The sequence below is a fragment of the Gobio gobio genome (genome assembly GCF_949357685.1).
Source record: "Gobio gobio genome assembly, chromosome: 21".
NCBI lineage: Eukaryota > Metazoa > Chordata > Actinopteri > Cypriniformes > Gobionidae > Gobio > Gobio gobio.
In genome coordinates this window covers 15,587,128-15,607,864 of record NC_137117.1, presented here as the reverse complement: position 1 = coordinate 15,607,864, position 20,737 = coordinate 15,587,128, and the positions used below count along the sequence as shown (strand labels likewise).

At 38.9% G+C, this 20,737-nt stretch overlaps 1 protein-coding gene across 1 annotated transcript in view; it reads right to left on the bottom strand.

Annotated features, from left to right (window-relative positions):
- Window positions 1-20,495, bottom strand: part of hipk1a (homeodomain interacting protein kinase 1a) — a 31,262-nt gene extending 10,767 nt beyond the window's left edge. The window contains exons 1-11 of the mRNA XM_079802087.1: window positions 20,222-20,495; window positions 18,344-19,080; window positions 14,038-14,411; window positions 11,350-11,473; window positions 9,795-9,914; window positions 9,607-9,693; window positions 9,098-9,279; window positions 8,833-8,983; window positions 3,087-3,291; window positions 2,824-2,942; window positions 1,158-1,301 (exon numbers count right to left, since the gene is read on the bottom strand). Of these exons, the coding sequence (XP_079658213.1) occupies window positions 1,158-1,301; window positions 2,824-2,942; window positions 3,087-3,291; window positions 8,833-8,983; window positions 9,098-9,279; window positions 9,607-9,693; window positions 9,795-9,914; window positions 11,350-11,473; window positions 14,038-14,411; window positions 18,344-19,078 (2,241 nt within the window). The 5' untranslated portion in view covers window positions 19,079-19,080; window positions 20,222-20,495. The remainder of the gene's footprint in view (window positions 1-1,157; window positions 1,302-2,823; window positions 2,943-3,086; window positions 3,292-8,832; window positions 8,984-9,097; window positions 9,280-9,606; window positions 9,694-9,794; window positions 9,915-11,349; window positions 11,474-14,037; window positions 14,412-18,343; window positions 19,081-20,221) is intronic.
- Between the last annotated feature and the right edge of the window lie 242 nt (window positions 20,496-20,737).

Genomic DNA, 20,737 nt, shown 5'->3' with positions numbered 1-20,737 from the left:
GACTCACTCATAAATAATTCATGAATCGGCGTTTTTGAATGAATCTCTTGAATGAATGATTCGGTGGCAAATATATTTTTTAACAGTCACTTGTCGCACCTGATGGTGTAATTCACAATGGTTATTTGAAGAGCCATGTTACTTCCAAAAGGGGATTTGCTCTATTTTGATCTCTACCGTATACAGTGCTTATATCCACACTATAAACTTTTATCCCAGATCTTCTGTGATAATATGAAGCTGTTTCATACCTTTCACACAGTCGAATCATTCACATGGGTGTTTGAATCGAGATTGCACTCTTTTAACGATTAAGCGTGCAGCTCAACTGCCTTCACAACATCACAGAACAACATGTGCAGTGAATTTACATTAGCTACCTATAACAATTTAGATCACAATCATAGTCTGTGCATGTACGCAAATGCACATCTGAATGATTCTATACATGGGCGTCGGAAGCAAAAAAAATGTGGGTGGGCCCTACTGGAGTAGATGCATTTACATACAAGTACAAATATACCGCCTTGTTTACTAAAGTAATTTGATTTGACAGCACTAATTCAATACAATATTTTGTATATATAAAAAAAAAACATGATATATATATAAAACTATTATTACTATTGAATAAAAAATATAATTTATAAAAATATTATTATTATTAAAATAGCATTTATTTAAAAAAACTGCAAATATGCATCTACAAGTTGGGGGTAGTTGTCATATTAGCAACTAGTCAGCACTGATACTAAATTAAGTTTAGACATCACTGAAAGTAATGATAACTTGCAGTTTAATGAGTTATGATTCAGGAACCATTTAGTCATTTAGTGAAGATTTCATGCAGCTGATTCAAAGTGGCTACTGTTCAGCTTATGAGTCTTTTTGATTGATTCATTAAAAGAACCAGTTTATAAGAGTCATTTGTTGTGAATTACACTAAACTGATTGATGGTCGCATAATACGGTGTGCAGCCCATGACCACTTAATGAAAATAGGCTTTCTTGCAATTATTGTTTGGTATGCTGTCTTATCTCATTCAATTCAGAAGTTTGGCCTAAAAATGCAACATGCAGCAAGGCAAAGAATGTAAAAGAACAAGGGTCAGAAAGAAGAGGAAACAGACGTGTCACATGGCAGTGCGCAGGTTTACCAGCATGGTGGCACTCTGCTCCAGACGGCGAGAGCCCAAAGCCAGCGGCGTCATTCCCGCCACTGGAAGGCGCAGGGAGGCCACCGCTAGCGGCGTGCTGCTGCTGCTCTGGTTGGGGAAGGGATAGAGGGATGTGTGGAGGAACTGAGGATGGAGGAAAGGGTGGTACGGTTAAAACACGCCGAATGAGCTGACGGAGAAAGTAACTCGCCCAAAAACTTTCCACTACCATCATCATTGTAATATTGAGAAAATGACTAGTCGAATCACTAGTCGACTTGAAACAACCTACCGACTGTTTGGGGGGAAATCTCAGTTTTCTTTCAAGCTCACTGAAAATACACTACAGTTCAAATGTTTGGGGTCAGTAGGACAGGGTTCCTCAAATCCAGCACGTCCCTTTAGAGGTTAGCTCCAACCCTAATCAAAGACACCTGAGCAAGCTCTTCAATTACTGTGTTCGAAATCGGCCCCCTACACCCTCATTTACTATTCCCTACATTACTCCACTAGTATAGTCCACCTGAAGGAGTGAATGAAAACGAGTGAGTGAATTCGGACACTGAGTGCGCTGGAAGGGATGCCGCTTTTGCATAGTTTGAGCTTGCCGTTTAATAATCATTTGAAACAGCAAACTGGCAGCTCCAGTAGTAATGAAAACTGACCTTTCATGGAAACTAGCACGTTTAATTCGTAATTAAACCATTTAATAATCAGTTAAAATGGAAAATGGATGATTAAGCTATGGGGGCCATCTTCTGGTCAGGTGCCGTTATTCATTCGGACATGACCCTCACAGTGCATTATGGGAATTCTCTAGCCGTTGAGCGTTGCATCATGGAATGGAAAAGGTGCACTTGATAATGTCCACTATGGTTTTGGACACCACTACAAACGGCCTTCCCCTCAAATAGTGCCCTATTTAAGGGTATAGGGGCTGATTTCAGAGTTACTAGAAAATTACAGGTAGGTGAGTTTGATCAGAGTTGAAACTAAACTAGGACCGTGGCCATCCAGGGCTGGATTTGAGGATCACTGCAGTAGGATTTTGTTCAAGAAATTGATACATTTATTCAGCAAGGACACGTTAAATTGATCAAAAATGACAGTAAAGATATTTATAATGATACAAAAGATTTCTTTTTCAAACTAATTGTGTTCTTTTGGCCTGATTAGCATATTAGAATGATTTCTGAAGGATCATGTGACGATGAAGCAATGATGCTGAAATTTCAGCTTTTTGACATTTTCATATATTTTAAAATTGAAAAAAAAAACAACAAAAAAACAACAGTTTTACAGTATTTTCCGATCAAATAAGTGACCATAAGAGAATTCTTTCAAAAATTAAAAAATCTTACCAACCACAAACTTTTGAACAGTAGTTAATATGAACAGAAACTGCAACTACAACAGATTTGATAACAGAACATTTGATGTGGAGAAAATGCAGCGTGCACATGAATTGATCCTGGTTTAATCATATTTTAGTCTTCACTGTTCTTACTGCAAATTAAAAAAAGGAATTAATTGATTAAACCAAACACTTAATCATTAATGCCTATGTGCTAAAAGGGAGGGAATCACAAGAACAGAGAAACAAGGATCATATGAAACAGTGAAAGAGGAGAAACACTTCCAGATAACACACAAACATGATGCCTACCTGTGTGAGCATGCTGGGCTGAATGTGTAGGGGCTGGGTGGATTGGTTCTGGGGCACTATGGGTACTGAGTTGTCCATTCTCACTGGATATCCAGTGTGTTTATTTGAGGTCTGCAGTCCTGGTGAATTAAACACAAGTGATTCAGTTCAAATGCATTTGGAAGCAACACGAGTCTAAAGGAAAGGAGGGTAGGATGTAGGGAGAAGTGGGTTTGGACAAAGCTGTAGTAGGGTTGGGTAAACGGGATAGGGTACAGGCTCACCCTGGATGGTAGGAGGGCACACAATGAGGGTTTGCTGGAAGGGCTCAGTCTGGGCACACAGCTGAGTAGGGCGAGCCTGCAATGGCACACTCTGCTGAGCCAAGCCTGGTATATTTATAGTGGCCTGCTGGTACAGACCAGGCTGGTAGTTCAGTAAAGGAACGTTGCTGCTAAGAGACAGGGACTGGCCCCCCGTAGAGGCCATCTGGCAGTTACGGAAAGAGAGGGAGATTCTTAACAGAACAGAAATAGCACTGAAGACCTTGCATATAGCATGCATACTACACTTTAAAGCTAAAGCTATAGTTTACCTAAAATGACAGTTTTGACATTGTTTACTCGCCCATATGTTGATCCAAACCTCTTTATGCAGACCATTCATAGTGACCACGTCTGCCAAACTCCAAAAAATTGACAAAACCAACCCCATATAAGGTAGTTCATATGGCTTGTGCACGATATTCCAGTGTTGTCATTATTAACTAAAACTAATATATATATATATATATATATATATATATATATATATATATATATATATATATATATATATATATATATATATATATATATATATATATATATATATATATATATATATATATATATATATATATATATATATATATATATATATATATATATATATATATATATATATATATATATTAGATGTAAAAATGTTTGGTTTGGCAACTAATTTAAATAAATAAATTGAAATACAAAAATGACTGAAATGAAAGAAAACTAAGATCTATTAAAAAAGATTTAAAAAATGTTCAACGTTATTTTCTTTGATCTGCTAACTCAAGAACTGAATCATTGAGTCATTGAGCTGAACTTGAGCTCCAGTCTGATTTGTGAAGGAATCTTTTGCTCTTTTCAATGTTCGCTTCAGTCGGTTCTAAGATTCTCAACTCACTGATTCGGCTGCAACGGTTCACAAATTAACAGCAATCAAATCAATTCAGAAGACTTGCACGAGTCATACGAACTGTTTTATGTCATTCTTGGAGATTTAAAGGGATAGTTCACCCCATAATGAAATTCCTGTCATTAATTTTTCACCCTCATGTCGTTCCAAACCCATAAGACCTTCGTTCGTCTTCAGAACACCAATTAAGATATTTTTGATGAAATCGGAGAGCTCTCTGACCCCTCCATTAACTGCAACATCATTGCAAATTTCAAGGCCCAGAAAGGTAGGAAAGAGATTGCTAAAATAGTCCATGTGACTCCAGTGATTCAACCTTAAATGTTTTGAAGCAACGAGAATAGTTTTCGTGCACAAAAAACTAACAAAAATGGAGCTGAAAACTTCCTTGTTAGTGAAAGAAAAGCTTTTATTGACACCAGGCCCAATGTTTGTTCCTTCATTTCACCACAGATTCGTTTGTAAACAAGAGACTGGATTTGCAGACAGGATGAGATTATATGAATGAAGCAACACACTAATGTGAGTAAATAAAAAAAAATTGTTTTATATGTGATAGTATTGCATTGTTACAGATCGTTTGATATCTATTGATTATGTGTACGTGTCTAACTGAACATACCTTAGCACGCTGTCACAGGCTGGAGAATTCTTTATTTGAGGTGTTGTTGGTTCATTGTGCTACGATTCGTGATCAGATTCGGGCTTAGGGCTAGTGTTTTCCAAACGGGCTACCAAAACAGCCCGTCGGCAGGCCGGTGATACATCTTAAATAGTGAAATAACGTTCCTTTCTTGATGTGCGTTGTTCACTCTCTTGACTTGATATTCGAAGGAAAAATACAATCGCGGAAGTTTTGATTTGATTTGTCTGACTCTGCAGTGAGGCTTGTGCATATGTGTGTGTGTTAGTGATGCACAGTTCCCGGTTATATCCACCGATCGGACGGGTCAAGTAATAAAAAATAACATTGCAATTAATTGCGGGTGGATGAGAGATAAATCATTGTGTTTGTTTGATAAAGACATTTTGCGAGCCCTGTGGGCAAATCATCATTCCGGTTGCCGTTTTCCCACACGCTTTCAAAACAATTCCTGACGTGTACTCACGGGGGAACAGAAGCTCATTATAATATGCAAAACTTATCCAATCATAACAGTGGCCGTTTCCTTCCAAGTTTTCAGTGCGGCACGCCTATAAAAACGGAGCGTTCCATGAGAGAGGCTCAAAACCAGGGCAGAAAATAGCCTATTACTTATTCATAGGGCTGTCAAAAGATTAATCACGATTAATCGCATCCAAAATAAAAGTTTGTGTTTACATAATATATGTGTGTGAACTCTGTTAATTATTATTTATATATAAATACACACACATTCATGTATATACTGTATATACATTTATATAATCTATAATATATATAAATATAAATGTTTTATATATAAAAATAATATATTTTTCTTAAATATATACATGCTTGTGTGTGTATTTATATATAAATAATAATTAACAAAGTACACACACATATATTATGTAAACACAAACTTTTATTTTGGATTCGATTAATCGCGATTAATCTTTTGACAGCCCTACTTATTCATTATGATGTTTTTTGAATGTAAAAACCGCGCAAACGTCATAAGTTGACCTCAGACAACAGTATAAAAAAAATTTAAAAGCCAGTTCATGACAACTTTAACAATCTCTTCTTTCCTGTGCCTATCTCCTAAACGATTCACGTAAGCACCACAACAGAGTCCTGCACGGGTCCGATTTTGTAAATCCGCACCCACATCTACCCGCAGTGCTTAAAACCGCATCCGACCCGTTTTCCGACAGCAGCACTAATTAAAATCTGCACCCGACCCGACCCGCACCTGAAATAAAATCAGTTTAGCATAACACATTATAGACACACTTACAAAAGTGTTTATTGCCAGCATACAGAAGTTATTACACGACCATTAACACAAGGACAACTTCAGCCGATGCTGTCAAAAGGCTACATCATGAATTACATGGTTATGTGTCCTTATCATCTCTACGGGGCACCTTCAGTTCTGTCCCCTTTTGAAAAATACTGTTCGATAGACCTGCTTGTGCTTGGCTTGTTATCACAGTTATCTGCATGCTTCCTCAGCGATGAAGTTCCACATTTGCGGCTATCCAATACGTTTTTTCTTCAACACCTCAGGATCCATCTCGACGACTGCAGTGCAGGCAGATCGCGCGGGCACGGTTGTGATTCTCCTGGGAGGGCGCGCGCCGCGCGGGCATAAATAAACTGATATGGATTTGAAATTATTTTATCAACTTGAAATACAGGCATGGCATATTTTTGTAGATATGTTCCTAAAAATATGCATATATTTTTTAGGAACACATCTACAATATACATGCATTTATTTTTATATACCGTAAATCCTCTAATATTGGCCTGTATTCCATTAGCGGCCGGGTCTCCAACATTGGCCGGTCTCGCTGTCACCGAAGGTAAATAAAAGCCGGTCTCTAATAGCGGCCGGGGCTATTATTAGAACCAACGTTTTTCTGGGCAGGCCTCAACATTATGCTTGTGATAGTAACATGCAAGTACCACAGGGTACTGGTCATGTCAATCACCTCACTCTTGACTCGCACGTGAGACTTCAGTCACCGCGTCCGGTAGGCTAACGTTTACGGCGCGAGGATGAGAACAGACGCGCAGCGGAACATGAGGAGGACGAAGAGGAGCTGTACAATAATTAACTTGTTGTAGAGGCTGGCGCGAGTGATGAGGAGTTTACAGGGAGAGATGAAAAGGAGGAGGAAACTGAGGAGGACGAGGATTAAACAGAATTGGAGGATTTTTTTTTAACCATTCCTGTCTCGTTTGGTTTGGAGCGGTAAGGTGTCTGTTGCCTTTGTTATGAATCAATAACCTAATTATCACCGTGTATGGTTAAGTGTTTACAATGCACTTCCGGTAGCCTATGTTTGCTAAGTTTTTGTTACCATATTTCTACACTGGAATTTAGCCTGAATTTCCGGTATTTGTTGTTAATGTTCTGTATGCATACCATAATGTTATGGTAACTGTACGTTTTCAATAAATGAACCTAGTATTTTATAGGTTGAAATAGACGCAAAATCTCATTTTTAGTCATTCTACTGGTAGTTTGATTTGCTCAAATAGAAATTGAGGCCTGCCTCTAATTCTGGCCTCCTTCCAATAAAGGCCTGGACCGCGATGCGCTTGAGTAAAATAAAGGCCCGGGCCTATATTAGAGGATTTACGGTATATTCGTTTGCACGTGACCGTTTTAAACCCGTGTTTAGACCCGTGTTTCTTCCTTGTCCGACCCGACCCGCACCCGTATCCGACACAGTTAGGATTTTTTCACCCGTTTCAGCAATATCCCGTGCAGGACTCTGCACCACAACGCATGCATATGGTGCTCAGCCAATAGTCAGCCGGCATTCTGCCGTAGAACCCAGAAGCGCTGCACTGTGTGTATAGCCCAAAAGCCTTGTTTATACTTTGGCCTGGCTCCGCAGCGCGAGCCTCCGCTGACTGCGCACGCTCCTCCCCAAACGGACGAGGCGTTTATACTTGACGCGCTCGCCGTTGTGCTATTGTTTGAAACGGACAGAGGGCGACTCGGAGTAATTGTTCTATAAACCATCAGGAAAAAGCGTAGAGAAGAAGTGGGTTAATGTACACAGGTGATGATATTTATTTTAGTACGCTTCACCAACAACCACACTACAAAAGGATTGTGTAAAACTCAGTAAACCTTGATATTATTACTTGTGACATGAGAACAAAATATATGCACACATGTATACAACTAAATTAACGATTTCTTAAATATTTCCTAATTTCACTAAACGTTTTCATTTAGTTTCGTTAAATTTTTTTTTATTAAACATGGATCTTTATTTAAAAGGGCTTATTTCTGCTTTTGTAGACTCATTTTGTAAATGTAAGTACCTAATTTGTATGTGCAAACTGGGTGCCGGTGTGATGAGACATCATGCTCGGCTAGGTTCGCCTAGAACTCGTTCATCTTCAGATACGGAGTCGCGCGCGCTGTTACAAAAAAATTATCTGCACACCGCCAGACGAAATGGGGTCTCGCGCACCCAACGCGCACGACCGCCCACTCAGCATTGACGTCATTTTTGCCGCGCGCACCCTCGCGCTCTTGCGGACGCGTCGAGTAGAAACAAAGCTTAAGAGAGTGTCAGGGAAGAGAAGAGATTGTTGAATAAAGTCGTTATTTTAGTAATTTTTTTTGCGCACAAAATGTATTCTCGTCGGTTCATAAAATAAAGCACTGGAGTCACATGGACGATTTTAACAAACTCTTTCCTACCTTTCTGGGCCTTGAAAGTTGCAATGACGTTGCAGTCTATGTGGGGTCAGAGAGCTCTCCGATTGCATCTAAAATATCGTAATTTGTGTTCAGAAGATGAACGAAGGTCTTACGGGTTTGGAACGATATGAAGGTGAATAATTAATGACAGAAATTTCATTTTTGGGTGAATTAACCCTTTAAAAGAGCTACATCAAAAATCATTCTTGTCTTTCATGGAAAAAAAACGACATATGGGTTTGGAACGTCACGAGGGTGAGTAAATGATGACAGAACTGTAATTTTAGGTGAACTATGGCTTTAACACATACACACTAAAGTAGCTCGACATTACCAGTGATATTCAGTTGCATTATTATATTCTTATTTTTTTCCACTACAAGCAACATACTGAATCCAACTGCATTGCAAACGAATTAAGTTTCATATAATGTATCTTTGCAGAAGCACGCACCTGACTGTGCTGATTGAGTTGACTGCTGAAGGTGACAGTGAGGTTGGCGGCTGCGCTGGGGGTGTTGTGGCTGGCAAACAGGTTCTTGTTATTGTCAAAAGCTGTACACCTGCGCTTGCAGATCTCCATGTTTTGGAAGCAGGACTTCACACTGCACAACAAGAGAGGGCGGCACTGAGGTTAGTGTCCTCAGAAGAGTACAGTCAGAGATGAGGCTATTCTATATACATTATATGTAGATAATTAACTCATCGGCAGGGCTTACTGTGAGCTGTGTGGGAAGTGAAGTAGGTGAGCCATTGTCACGAACGGATGGTTGAGGGTCTTAGTGGGCGTGATCCTCTTGTCTGCGTCTAGTGTTAGCATTTTCTTTAGCAGGTCAATGAACTCCCTCCGATCAGCCTTCTCCGCTAAGATGTCCGTGCCTTCCAGGTTAGTCATGTTGACCTGGAGTGTGAGAAAGAACTATTTTAAAACCTGGCAATAATATAAGTTTTAATATTCAAAAAACAAAACAAAAGCAAAAACACCAAGTGTCATAAGGAATATTTACAACCTCTTTTATGATTGGCTAACCAATGTGTTTTGAAAGAAGTCTCACCAAGGCTGCATTTATCTGATCTAAAATACAGTAAATACAGTAATATTGTGAAATATTTTTACAATAAAAAAAAAACTTTTCTATTTTTCAACCACGCTACATGTCGGAGCGACGTCCTCAGGCTGAGTGTACACATTTGTATCTGATTATTACGCACATTAGCACAGCACTACCTGCATCATGTCATCAAGGCAGTTGAAAATGTATTTCCGAGCCTCTTTGGACTTTATCCCAAACTCTGCCTCGTGCTCTGCCGGAGTCTAAAAACAGAAACACATCAGTGAGGAAAGCGCTCAATCACGTATTGACCGCTGATGTCTTAGAAAATAAAATACACAGCAGTGCTTTAAGGGGGACATGCCTTGAGTCTCCAGAGAGGGAAGCTGGAGTCTGGGCTCCTGTGGAAGAAACGGCTGGTTTTAGTGCCGGCGCTCAGGAGATACTCAGCTGGTAAACCTTGAGTCTGGGAAATGTAGCGAATCTGTAGAAAACCAGGCATATACATTCAATGTAGATTATACACCCATTCTTTAGATGGACACATTGTAAACAAAGTAGTGTATGCAGAGACAGATAACTAGTCCATCATTGTTATTTCTGTCATGACAACTCTTAGAGTGTTTGGCATGGATATGACAATGTTGATATATCTGGTCTTGGCAGAATAGGTCTGCTACGCTGCTGCTGCAGAGCAAGTACGGGACTTGATACTGCCAATACATACACAATACATTGTTGTGAGCAATTCAGAAAAATATTTGTCAGGTAACTGTGCGTTTAAACAGTACCCTTGCAGACAAATCTTCCTGGAACCACCAGGGCTATATGGATCTATTCATTAGAGCAGATCGTCCTCGCGCCGGAGGGATTTCGGTTTAAAAATATTTGTCAGGTAACTGTGTGTTTAAACAGTACCCTTGCAGACAAATCTTCCTGGCCTAACTCCAGGGCTAACAAGATCGATCTCCCTTCTCTCAACCTCTACCACCCAGACAGCCTTAACCAAAAAAAAGAAAGAAAAAAAAAGAAGAAAGATTTCAAACAGTTATAAAAAGAATGAAAATAAATAAAAACGTAAAAAAAATTTTTTTGCGTCACTACACATAAAAACACATGATCAAACACACATTGTTTTTCAAATGCGTCACTACGCATGAAAGACACATGATCAAACACACAAAATCGTCAGATCACCCCTAGTATTAACATAGGCGATCTGATTGGCCGACGCCTGTGTTGGCATGTGAAAAGTTGAACATTTTTCAACTTCTGCCGCAAGCAACGCCAGTGATGCGACGCAATGAAACCCACAATTCAGTTTGGCAATGCATGACGTCACCCATTCAAAGTAAATGAGAAGCGTTAACGCTGGCGATGTGAATGCATCGTCAGTCTACGTTCAGCAGACTGCGAGCCTTAGTGCTCAAATTTCAATTTATTGCTCAGATCCGATTTTCAGAATTGTGACGAATGTTGCTCTAGTCTAGAGTGACGTAAAGTCACATGAATTCCGATATGACTCTTCAGACTGAGGTCGCATTACAAAACGTCTGACCTGGATCAGATTAAGGACCACATATGGAAGTGGCTCAAATCAGAATTTAAAAAATCAGATTCCGTGTGGTTTGTGCTGTTCACACTGTCATGACAAAACCAGATTGCAAATATTGCATTGAAAAAAAAAAATTTCGGATTTGGCCAACATTCACCTTTAGTCTGAACAAAGCCTAATACATTTGCCAGTTATTGGCCGTTGTGCGTTTACTGGCATTAGCTTGACTCTTCAGCAAAAGTGTTAGCGCCCCCTTGTATCACTTCCTAAATCTACTAATAGCATTCTCAATTAAATTTGGAACAAAACTAATTGATTTTGCACAGAACTGATTACATTCAAGCAACAAAACCTTATTACTGACCTGATCATATTCTGAAGCTCCCGGATACAAAGGCCAGCCCAGAAACAGTTCAGCAATGACACAACCCAATGACCACATGTCAATGGCCTCACAGAATGGAAGGCCCAGAATGATCTCAGGAGCTCTGCACCGCAAAACAGACAAATTCATAATAAATGATAATAAACTAACAAGAAATTAGTTTAATTTCATTGGCAGATTGGGGGGAAGATGGGCAGGTAGAACGACACATATGATGTTGCAACAAATTCTTTATGGATGAAGGATAGTAAGTGATAGACAGATTATAATATAGATCTTTGATATTGACAGAATATTGCTATTTAGCCATTTTATGATTATCCTCTGATTACCCTCCAAATGTTCAATTTGTGTAATTTCCATTCAATTCATTGTTTTAAGTAAATATTTGTGTGAATTTCAAATGAATATAGGCTAATGTCTTGTGATTATTCCACAAGATTTATAGATAAGCTGCTTGATTTATAATTATTAGATTATTTTCTCATTTCACTTACCCTACGGTGCATGAACATAGCTGTTCCTAAATTTGTGCGTTTCCCATTTGAATGGTCAGCGTATGAGACAGCTGCCGCTTGCGCTGGGACCTATGGGCTTTAGCTTCAATTTTGATGAAATTATTCTCTAATCGGTTGCATATTATGTTGTGGATATATCCCTCGAATGCATACTGGAGTCTCTTTTGTCTTGCTCTCTCAGATATTTCCCCAATTCGCCAAAAATTACAAATGATCTCCTTTGGAATGTCTGACACCGGCGCATACATCCTGTAATACACGTGCCAGGTGCGAAAGCTTGTCAGGCGTAGCAACAGTAACTAAGGAGGGCGGGGCTTAGTGAAGGGCTAATTACAAAAAAGTCTACATACATTATTCTGTGTTTTTGTTTCTTTCTTCGGGTTATCAGAGGCTTTTCCATGGTTTTAATTTTAGTTTTAGTATAACATTATAATAGCATGCATATTTTAACTTTTTCCTTATTTAAGGAAGAAACCAAACCAATCTATAGTTGACATTTGAGGTTTGATGCTACAGAAAAGCAATAAAAGTTTTTCAGGAAGAGTGTGTTCAGCTTTTTTATTCTCATATAAAAATATGGCATCCAGTTGCTTCAAACAATGATATAAAGCTACTCAAAACATCATTCAATGTAAATTATGGTAATCGTAATTAAAAAAATCGCAATTATAATTTCAGGGGAATAATCGACAATTATGTTTTCTGTCATAATCGTGCAGCCCTACTACATATATGTAATTTTAGCTATGTTATCTATAAATTATATTATATTTCATATATCAGACAGGGTTCCCACTCTTTCATGAACACCAGATTCAAGGACTTTCAAGGACTTTTTCAAGCACCATTCATTTTATTTCAAGCACCTATCAGATTCATAACCCAGAATATGTAGCATCACAAAAGACCTACTTAAAGGAACACGCCGACTTTTTGGGACTTTAGCTTATTCACCGTATTCCCCAGAGTTAGATTAGTCCATACACACCATTCTCATCTCCGTGCGTGCCATAACTCTGTCTGACGCACCCACCGCTAGCCTAGCTTAGCACAAAGACTGGAGGTAAACGGCTCCAGCTAGCCTAGCTTAGCACAAAGACTGGAGGTAAACGGCTCCAGGCTAAGCCTACTGCTCAATAAGTGACAAAATAACACCAACATTTTCCCATTTACATGTTGTGATGTGTATAGTCACATCGTGTACCAAGACCGATGGAAAATGAAAAGTTGTGATTTTCTAGACCGATATGGCTAGGAACTATTCTCTCATTCCTGCGTAATGATCAAGGAACTTTGTGCCGTACCATGAGTGCAGCGGCTCAATGATATTACGCACAGCGCCTGAAAATAGTCCCAAGCATTCTCTCTGTGCAAGCAGGTTGTCACGTTGGTTATGTAGACAGAAGTTAGCCTATTTTCAGGCGCTGTGTAATATCATTGCTCCGCTGCACCCATGGTACGGCAGCAAAGTTCATTGATTATTATGTAGGAATGAGAGTATAGTTCCTAGGCTAGCCAACTTTTCATTTTCAGCAAGTGTATGTACTGCTCTCCATCGGTTCAAGTTATTTCCACCCCCCGAACATAAGCAACGTTTCTTTCTGTCTTTGATAGCACATATACTGTAGGACAATTTTTGAAATAACACCATTCTAAACAAAATTTATTTCAAATTTAATTCAAGCACTTTCAAGGACCTATATTTGTTTTCAAGTACTTTCCAGGCCTTGAATCCATGTGTCTGCAATTCAAGTACTTTCAAGAAGCGTGGGAACCCTGATCAGAATTATGGCCATCAGGATTTTTTTTTAAAATATATCAGCTGACCATTAGACAGTATTAGCAATGATTGAGAACAATAGAGATCTAGAGGTCAATATTGGTAGCCTGCCATCAATATGAGAAATGTACAGCTATTTATGCATAATAATGATGCTATTTTAAAATGATTTATAATGACTGACTTTGGAAGCATGTAAAACTGTATAAAACCCTAAAAAGAGTTTTTTGGCAAAATTTCTGGCAAATGCATTTGGTTCCATCACATGATTGAATTATATGATTATAGTCCACAAAACCTGGACTTCTAAATGCACAAATGTACTTCAACTTCAACGGTCAGTTCCTTTTGGCATCAAATATCCCTTACCGGTAGTATCTAGACTGCAGGTAGGTGGAGCACACCGCCTTCGAGACGTGACTGGCTGACCCGAAGTCGATGACTTTGACTCTGTAGGGCTGTCTGATGGGGTCGACAAGCATGATGTTCTCAGGCTTCAGATCAGCGTGGATGAGACCCAAACTCTTGAGCTTCATCAGCGCCGTGGCAACCTGCTGCAGGACCGGCCGGATGCATTTGAGGAGCAGCGGGCTGAACTTGCTGTGCTTGAGGAAGTCATAGAGGTTCTGCTCCAGCATCTCAAACACCAGACACGTGTGGTTCTTGTGCTGGAAGCACTCGTAAGAGCGCACAAAGTTGAACTCGTCTGCATTCTCTGTGCTAAGACGGCTCAGGATGCTCACCTTTAAAAAGACAGGATTGAGTTCAAATGAAACATTATATTCAAGCTAATTAACATCAAGCACATGATTGATGATTCATTGCTACTACTGGTAATTTATTATCTCACATTTGGTAATTTATCTCAAAACTGCACCTGTATATCTAACGACTGCTACTATTTCTTGATATTGCGAATATATCTTACAATTGCGACCATTTCTTAATATTGCGACTGTAGATCTTACAAATGCTACTATTTCTCGCAAATGCGCCGACATATCGTACAACTGCTATTTATTTCTCGTAACTGAGCCTATATATCTTACACCTGCTCGTAACTGCGCCTATATATCTCACAGCTGCTATTTCTCGTAAACGCGCCTATATATCTTACTACTGTTATTTCTCGTAACTGTGCCTATATATCTTACAGCTGCTATTTCTCGTAACTGCGCCTATATATCTTACAACTGCTATTTATTTCTCGTAACTGTGCCTATATCTCACAACTGCTATTTCTCGTAACTGAGCCTATATATCTCACAGCTGCTATTTCTCGTAACTGCGCCTATATATCTTACAACTGTTGTTTCTCGTAACTGTGCCTATATATTTCACAACTGTTATTTCTCGTAACTGTGCCTATATATCTCACAACTGTTATTTCTCGTAACTGCGCCTATATATCTCACAACTGCTATTTCTCGTAACTGAGCCTATATATCTCACAACTGCTATTTCTCGTAACTGAGCCTATATATCTCACAACTGCTATTTCTCGTAACTGAGCCTATACATCTCACAACTGCAATGTCTCATAACTGCGCCTATATATCTCACAACTGTTATTTCTCGTAACTGTGTCTATATATGTCACAACTGTTATTTCTCGTAACTGTGTCTATATATCTCACAACTGCTATTTCTCATAACTGAGCCTCTCTCACAACTGCTATACTGTTGTTGAATTACAAATTTAAGAAAGTACATTGTATTTACAAATTTAATATAGATAATAATTCTGGGGTTTTTCCAGCAGGAAATCTCCTGCTGGGCCTGTTTTACAGTGAGCATTTGAGGTACAAAGGAAGATCTTTGAGTTTCCAGCAGGAGATTTCTGCCGGACCTGTTTTCAGACTCTCACCGTCGTTGCCTCTATGCGTTTGAATAGTTATGCTGATTAAGAGTATTGGTGATACTCTGTCTGGGCAGGTTTTCCCAAAACCTGTATATTTAATTAACATGCTTTGTTCAACCTCAATGTAAATCCCTCCCCCTTTGGAATGTATATAACCTATCAGGTATACTGTTAAATAAGACTGTTTTCGGACGACCTGCAGCACAGAGAGTTCTCATTAAAAGAATCACTTCTGTCTTGATCCGACGTCTCCTGGTCTCTTCTTCAAGAAACAACTGAAGTTCACAACACTGTATATCTTAACATTTTTGATATTGCAACTTTCTTGATATTGCGACTGTATATCCTACAATTTTGACTATTTTTCGTAACTGCGACTGTATATCTCACAATTGCTACTGTTTCTCGCAACTGCATCTGTACATCTCACAATTGCGACTAATTCTTGATATTGCGATGGTAACTATTTCTCCACTTTATATTGCAACCTTATGGCCTGGTTTCACAGACAGGGCTTAGAGGAATGAGCTCAATTAGGGAATTTAAGAAGCTTTTACAAATGTGCCTTAGAAAAAAACATGACTGGTGCAGGGCTCCAGACAAAAAAATTTATTAAGGAGCCATTGGCTCCTATAGGGTAAAAAACCAGGCGGCAAATAATTTTTTAAAGAGCCACATTACAATGAACATACATTTTTTAGATCACTTACTTTTAATCATCCTGTTGTCTCCCCTCTTTTTACAGTTTCAGCATTTTCATCTTGTCAATGTTGGAACTGAAGTTCACTTGGGAACTGAATGTCTTTTCCAACTTATGAACTATATACAGTGTTTCCCACAGATTAGAAACCAATTTGTGGTGGCGGGGGCGGGGTTGGAATTTGGGGGTTGGTGATTGGCACAAATATCGATTTCGATCTTGATTCAGTATCAATTCATATAGTCTACTGTACATATAGGGAAAAATAAGTTTGCCTTTTCAGCACTATTTTAAACTTTTCTTGAGCTAAATTATATTTGCTCGCATTCATTAATATTCACTTGTGTGTGCTTATATAAGTATCATTAAAAAATATTAGGATGTAAGTTATTAACGTTTTAAAATTTCACATTTAAAGAAATCTAGTGTTTGATCATGACTAAATATGTATTCAAATGCAAAACTTAAAAATAAGTAAGCAGTTATGATCTGCAATACTTTTTTGAGCAACTAGATACATGTATATTTATTAAAGAGCCATACAGGCACTTATAGTGGGTAAACCATGGCATTTCAAATGAAATGTATTATTTTTCCAGCCACAAAATGACTCTAATTTGCCTCTTTGCATTGGAATTCTCTATTTTAACCTTAATTACTACACTAATTGTAATATAAATAAGAAAAATATTAGAAGAAAAATATTTTAATTCATTAAATGGTCATTAATGGACCATAATTATTGCACAAATAATAGGCCTATTTAGTACCAAAAGATCTCCTCAAACTATTCAATAAATATTATTAAACTAAAATATAGAACATTTATTTAATTTAAAAATAGTTAAGGTGTATGGTCACATTTGACCACCAATGAGTATTGAAAACCTGAGGGCTAAATACAAGAATAACATTAACATTAATGGGAACAATGTTGCATCTCCATCACTCTCCATAATACAATGATACTGTAAATGGTTGACGTAAGCCACTGAGTGTAGTTTGGCCGCCGCCTCTTCTTTTTTGCAGAAAGGGTTTTTCTTCAATAAGCAAAATCTGAGAGGTGAATTTAGTGAATGGCAGCTCTTCACATGCTATCATATAGGCTGCGTTAAACTTCATTTTTAGCTCTGTCCATTCTTTTTCGTCACGCAGTTCGCATGCACGAGAAACTGCACGTGCTAATGGTGTAGTCTGTGGAGCACTCTTCGCGATAACGTGATCACGAGCATTTTTATGCTAGTTACTATCGGTGTGTTTTCTCACAGTCTCTTTTTTGAAATGGTTGGTTCCTGTAATGAAGTCCGTTTCCCCCGCTATTTCTTTACCCACTCTTGAACAAAAGTCACAAAACATTTTCTGTGACTTGCGATCATACCTTAGCCAGTTTTGAAATGTCTTTCGCCATCAACACGGTGCGCATTGACTGACATGGAAAGATCCTCTGTGTCTCTGTCCTCTCTCACGGGTGTGCTGGCACAGCTGCTGGAGCCTGCTTTTTTAGAAGCAGGTGTGTCATCACCGTTGTTTGAAAAAGTCCGATATTTTTCGTTTTGACATTTTTTTTATAGCGCGGAAAGAGGAGTCTCGCTTTACCTGTTCACAATCACATTTGGCGCTCTATCACAGTGAAACTTTCACGTGTAGTGTCTCATTTTACTATGTCAACACAACAAATGATGTGATAGGCTACTCTTCACAGAACACGCACATAACATGCAAATTCTATTATCATGATATGTAAATTTGTATGGTCGCCAGTGGCGATCTCTGCAAAAATATCACTCGCAAATGAATATTTTTAGTCGCAAATGCGACCGTTTTAGGCGCAGTCTGGAGCCCTGTGGTGTGCATCTTGAGACAAAAAACAATGGCACTGGCATTTTTTAAGATGTGTCAGTGCAAATTGCTTTCAGTTAAAACAGCTCAGACATGCATTTTAGTCTGGGACTAGTTTAAGCCTTTATCTCTCACAATTGCAACAGGTTATTTATTTCTGGTTTTACACTTTTCACCTTTACTCTGAGGAACAAAGGAGCTTCAATAATTTGCAGCATTTTATTCAATAAAATACAATAATTTGGGAAAGGTTTTGATTCAGGTTAGCTGCTCACCTCTATTTGACCCTGGCGGGCATATGAGGGATGATTCTTGAGAATCTTAATGGCCACGATCTCATTAGTCCCACGCTTCCAGCATTTCGCGACCTGTCCGAATGTTCCCCGTCCGAGGAACTCCAGCACCTCGTAGCTGTTGGAGACGGAGCAGAGGATCTCGTGTTGCACCAGCTGGTAGTCGCCCTCACTGTGAGAGTTGCTGCTCTTGGTGGTGGACGTGGAGTGAGCGATGGACTGAGCCGTGGCATTGCCTCCACCTCCGGCCACACGGTTGGGGAGCACAGGAGCCGAGAGCTCCTCCAAAATCTGCACACTGTCACTGCTGTCCACCTCCTCGCTCTTCCGCTTCAGACTGCCCTGTTTCTGATAGCCCTCGCACGTCAGAGAGGTGGAGCCCTCATCTTTTCCACGCCGACTGGATGTGGACGACGATGACGAGGAGGATGAAGGCTCCGGGACGCTGCCAGTGCTGTCTGCGGCCCGTACCACTGTCTGTTCCCGCGAGCCTCCAGGAGGAGGAAAGACCAGGTTGGAGGAGTTGTAATTGGAGTTGAATCCAGATGTGGAGGGGGAAGAGCCATTCGTCTGGTTCGGGCTGTGCTGGTAGTAGCTGCTCTCACCTGATTGGCTACTCACGTTCCATACATGGTTTTCCACCTTCAGCTTCTTGGAGCGGGACAGGCCACTGGAGGACACGGAGGGAGAGGAAAACGCTTGCATTTGGGAGGACATGCCTGGAAATGTTAAGAGAAAAAACTATTTATAAAATAATTTCATTGCACTTTGCATAACTTTCTATAAATATTATGAATGTTTGAGAACAAAAATAAAGATGTTTTTAAAGCTTTTCAAATATTAATATTTTTTAAAACAATACGGCTTCCCTGCTTAACAAATAATGATATTATGATCAGCTAATTTCGTCGAATTTTGTCTTTGTAATGAGATTATTTTATTTCAGTTACATTTATACCTCCTAGATATTGTTCACTTTAGTTCACTTCAGTTCTTCACAAAATATCAAAATGTTCAAAGATATTTAAAAAATTCATTTTCTGTATGGCACCAATTTTTTTATGATTTTTTAAACAACTTTAATTTTAATTCCATAAAATTATTTAATTGTAGGCTACTTATATTTTTACAATAATTTTGTTTTAAAAGAATATATAAAATATGAATTTTCCGAACAAATATAAAGAAGTTTTCTTAGCGTAACTCCATTTGACGAACAAAACGTTAAGTTTAAAAAAAAGTTTAAGTATTACACTGAAAATAAGTTAGTTATGTTAGTTTTTCTTTTCAAATATTAATATTTTAAAACATAACTGCTTCACTTAATAAATAACAAATAACAACATTACGCCAGATTACATTTGTCAACATGTTTTTTCCCCAAGAATTTCTGATTTATAATGATAATTTTCAGTTACATTTACACACTTTTAAAGATGTATTCAAGTCATTGTCTGTATGGCTGCGATTTTACTGTATTTCTTAATATCCAGCATATCCCAACCGAGAACAAATCAAACGTCTGTTGCCATAGCAACCGCTCTAGCTAGGTGATCCAGGGTGGTTGCTATAGAAACGGATGTAGCCAGGGAGGGGTTGTCATGGCAATAGTTGCTACTGTGATTTAAAAAAAGAGGTGTGGCAGCGACAAATGTACCACAAACAAACTAATCAACTTTTAATGTGACAGTCAAACATGTAATTTGTACTAACGTTACCAGCCAACGAATCCCGTGACTGTCGTGTCAAAGATTCCGCTGGGCTGCGTAAATACAACCTGACGTGCTGTATGCACGCGACATGCTTGATAAAACCTCACATTTACTGTCTGTCGTGCAATGCAGCATCTTTCCAGCTCACCTGTTGTGTATTGAATTCCTCAGCTTGACACTTGTTCTTCATCTCTCCTATTAGGCCTCATTGTTTTTTTCTTTTATTATCAAATTGTTCCTCCGTAAAAACATCGCTTTATTAGAGCCGACGAGCTTCTAGGTGTCTAATAGCATTAGACACAGTCCGACGTACCGTCAACACCATCGTTACACATTATTATTCTGCAAGGACAGCGAACAGAAATGTGATTGAGACCTGGAGAGGAATGTAGGACATCAAATGGGCACCATTTCCGGGATGTGAGCTCGAGCACTGATTGGCCGACACGTATCACATGATGTATAAATCAGTGGGCCAGACTTGTTTAGTAGAGTCGCAACTTGTGGCTGCTGCACAGTTGACCTTCTTCAAATGTATTTGATGTTTCTTTAGGTTTATGTTGTTTATTTATTCTTTCTCTGCTGCTATTTGGACTTCTTGGCATTGAATTAGCGATTTTGAGGCACAGTTTGTTGTATTATGTTCACCAGTTATATTCACAAA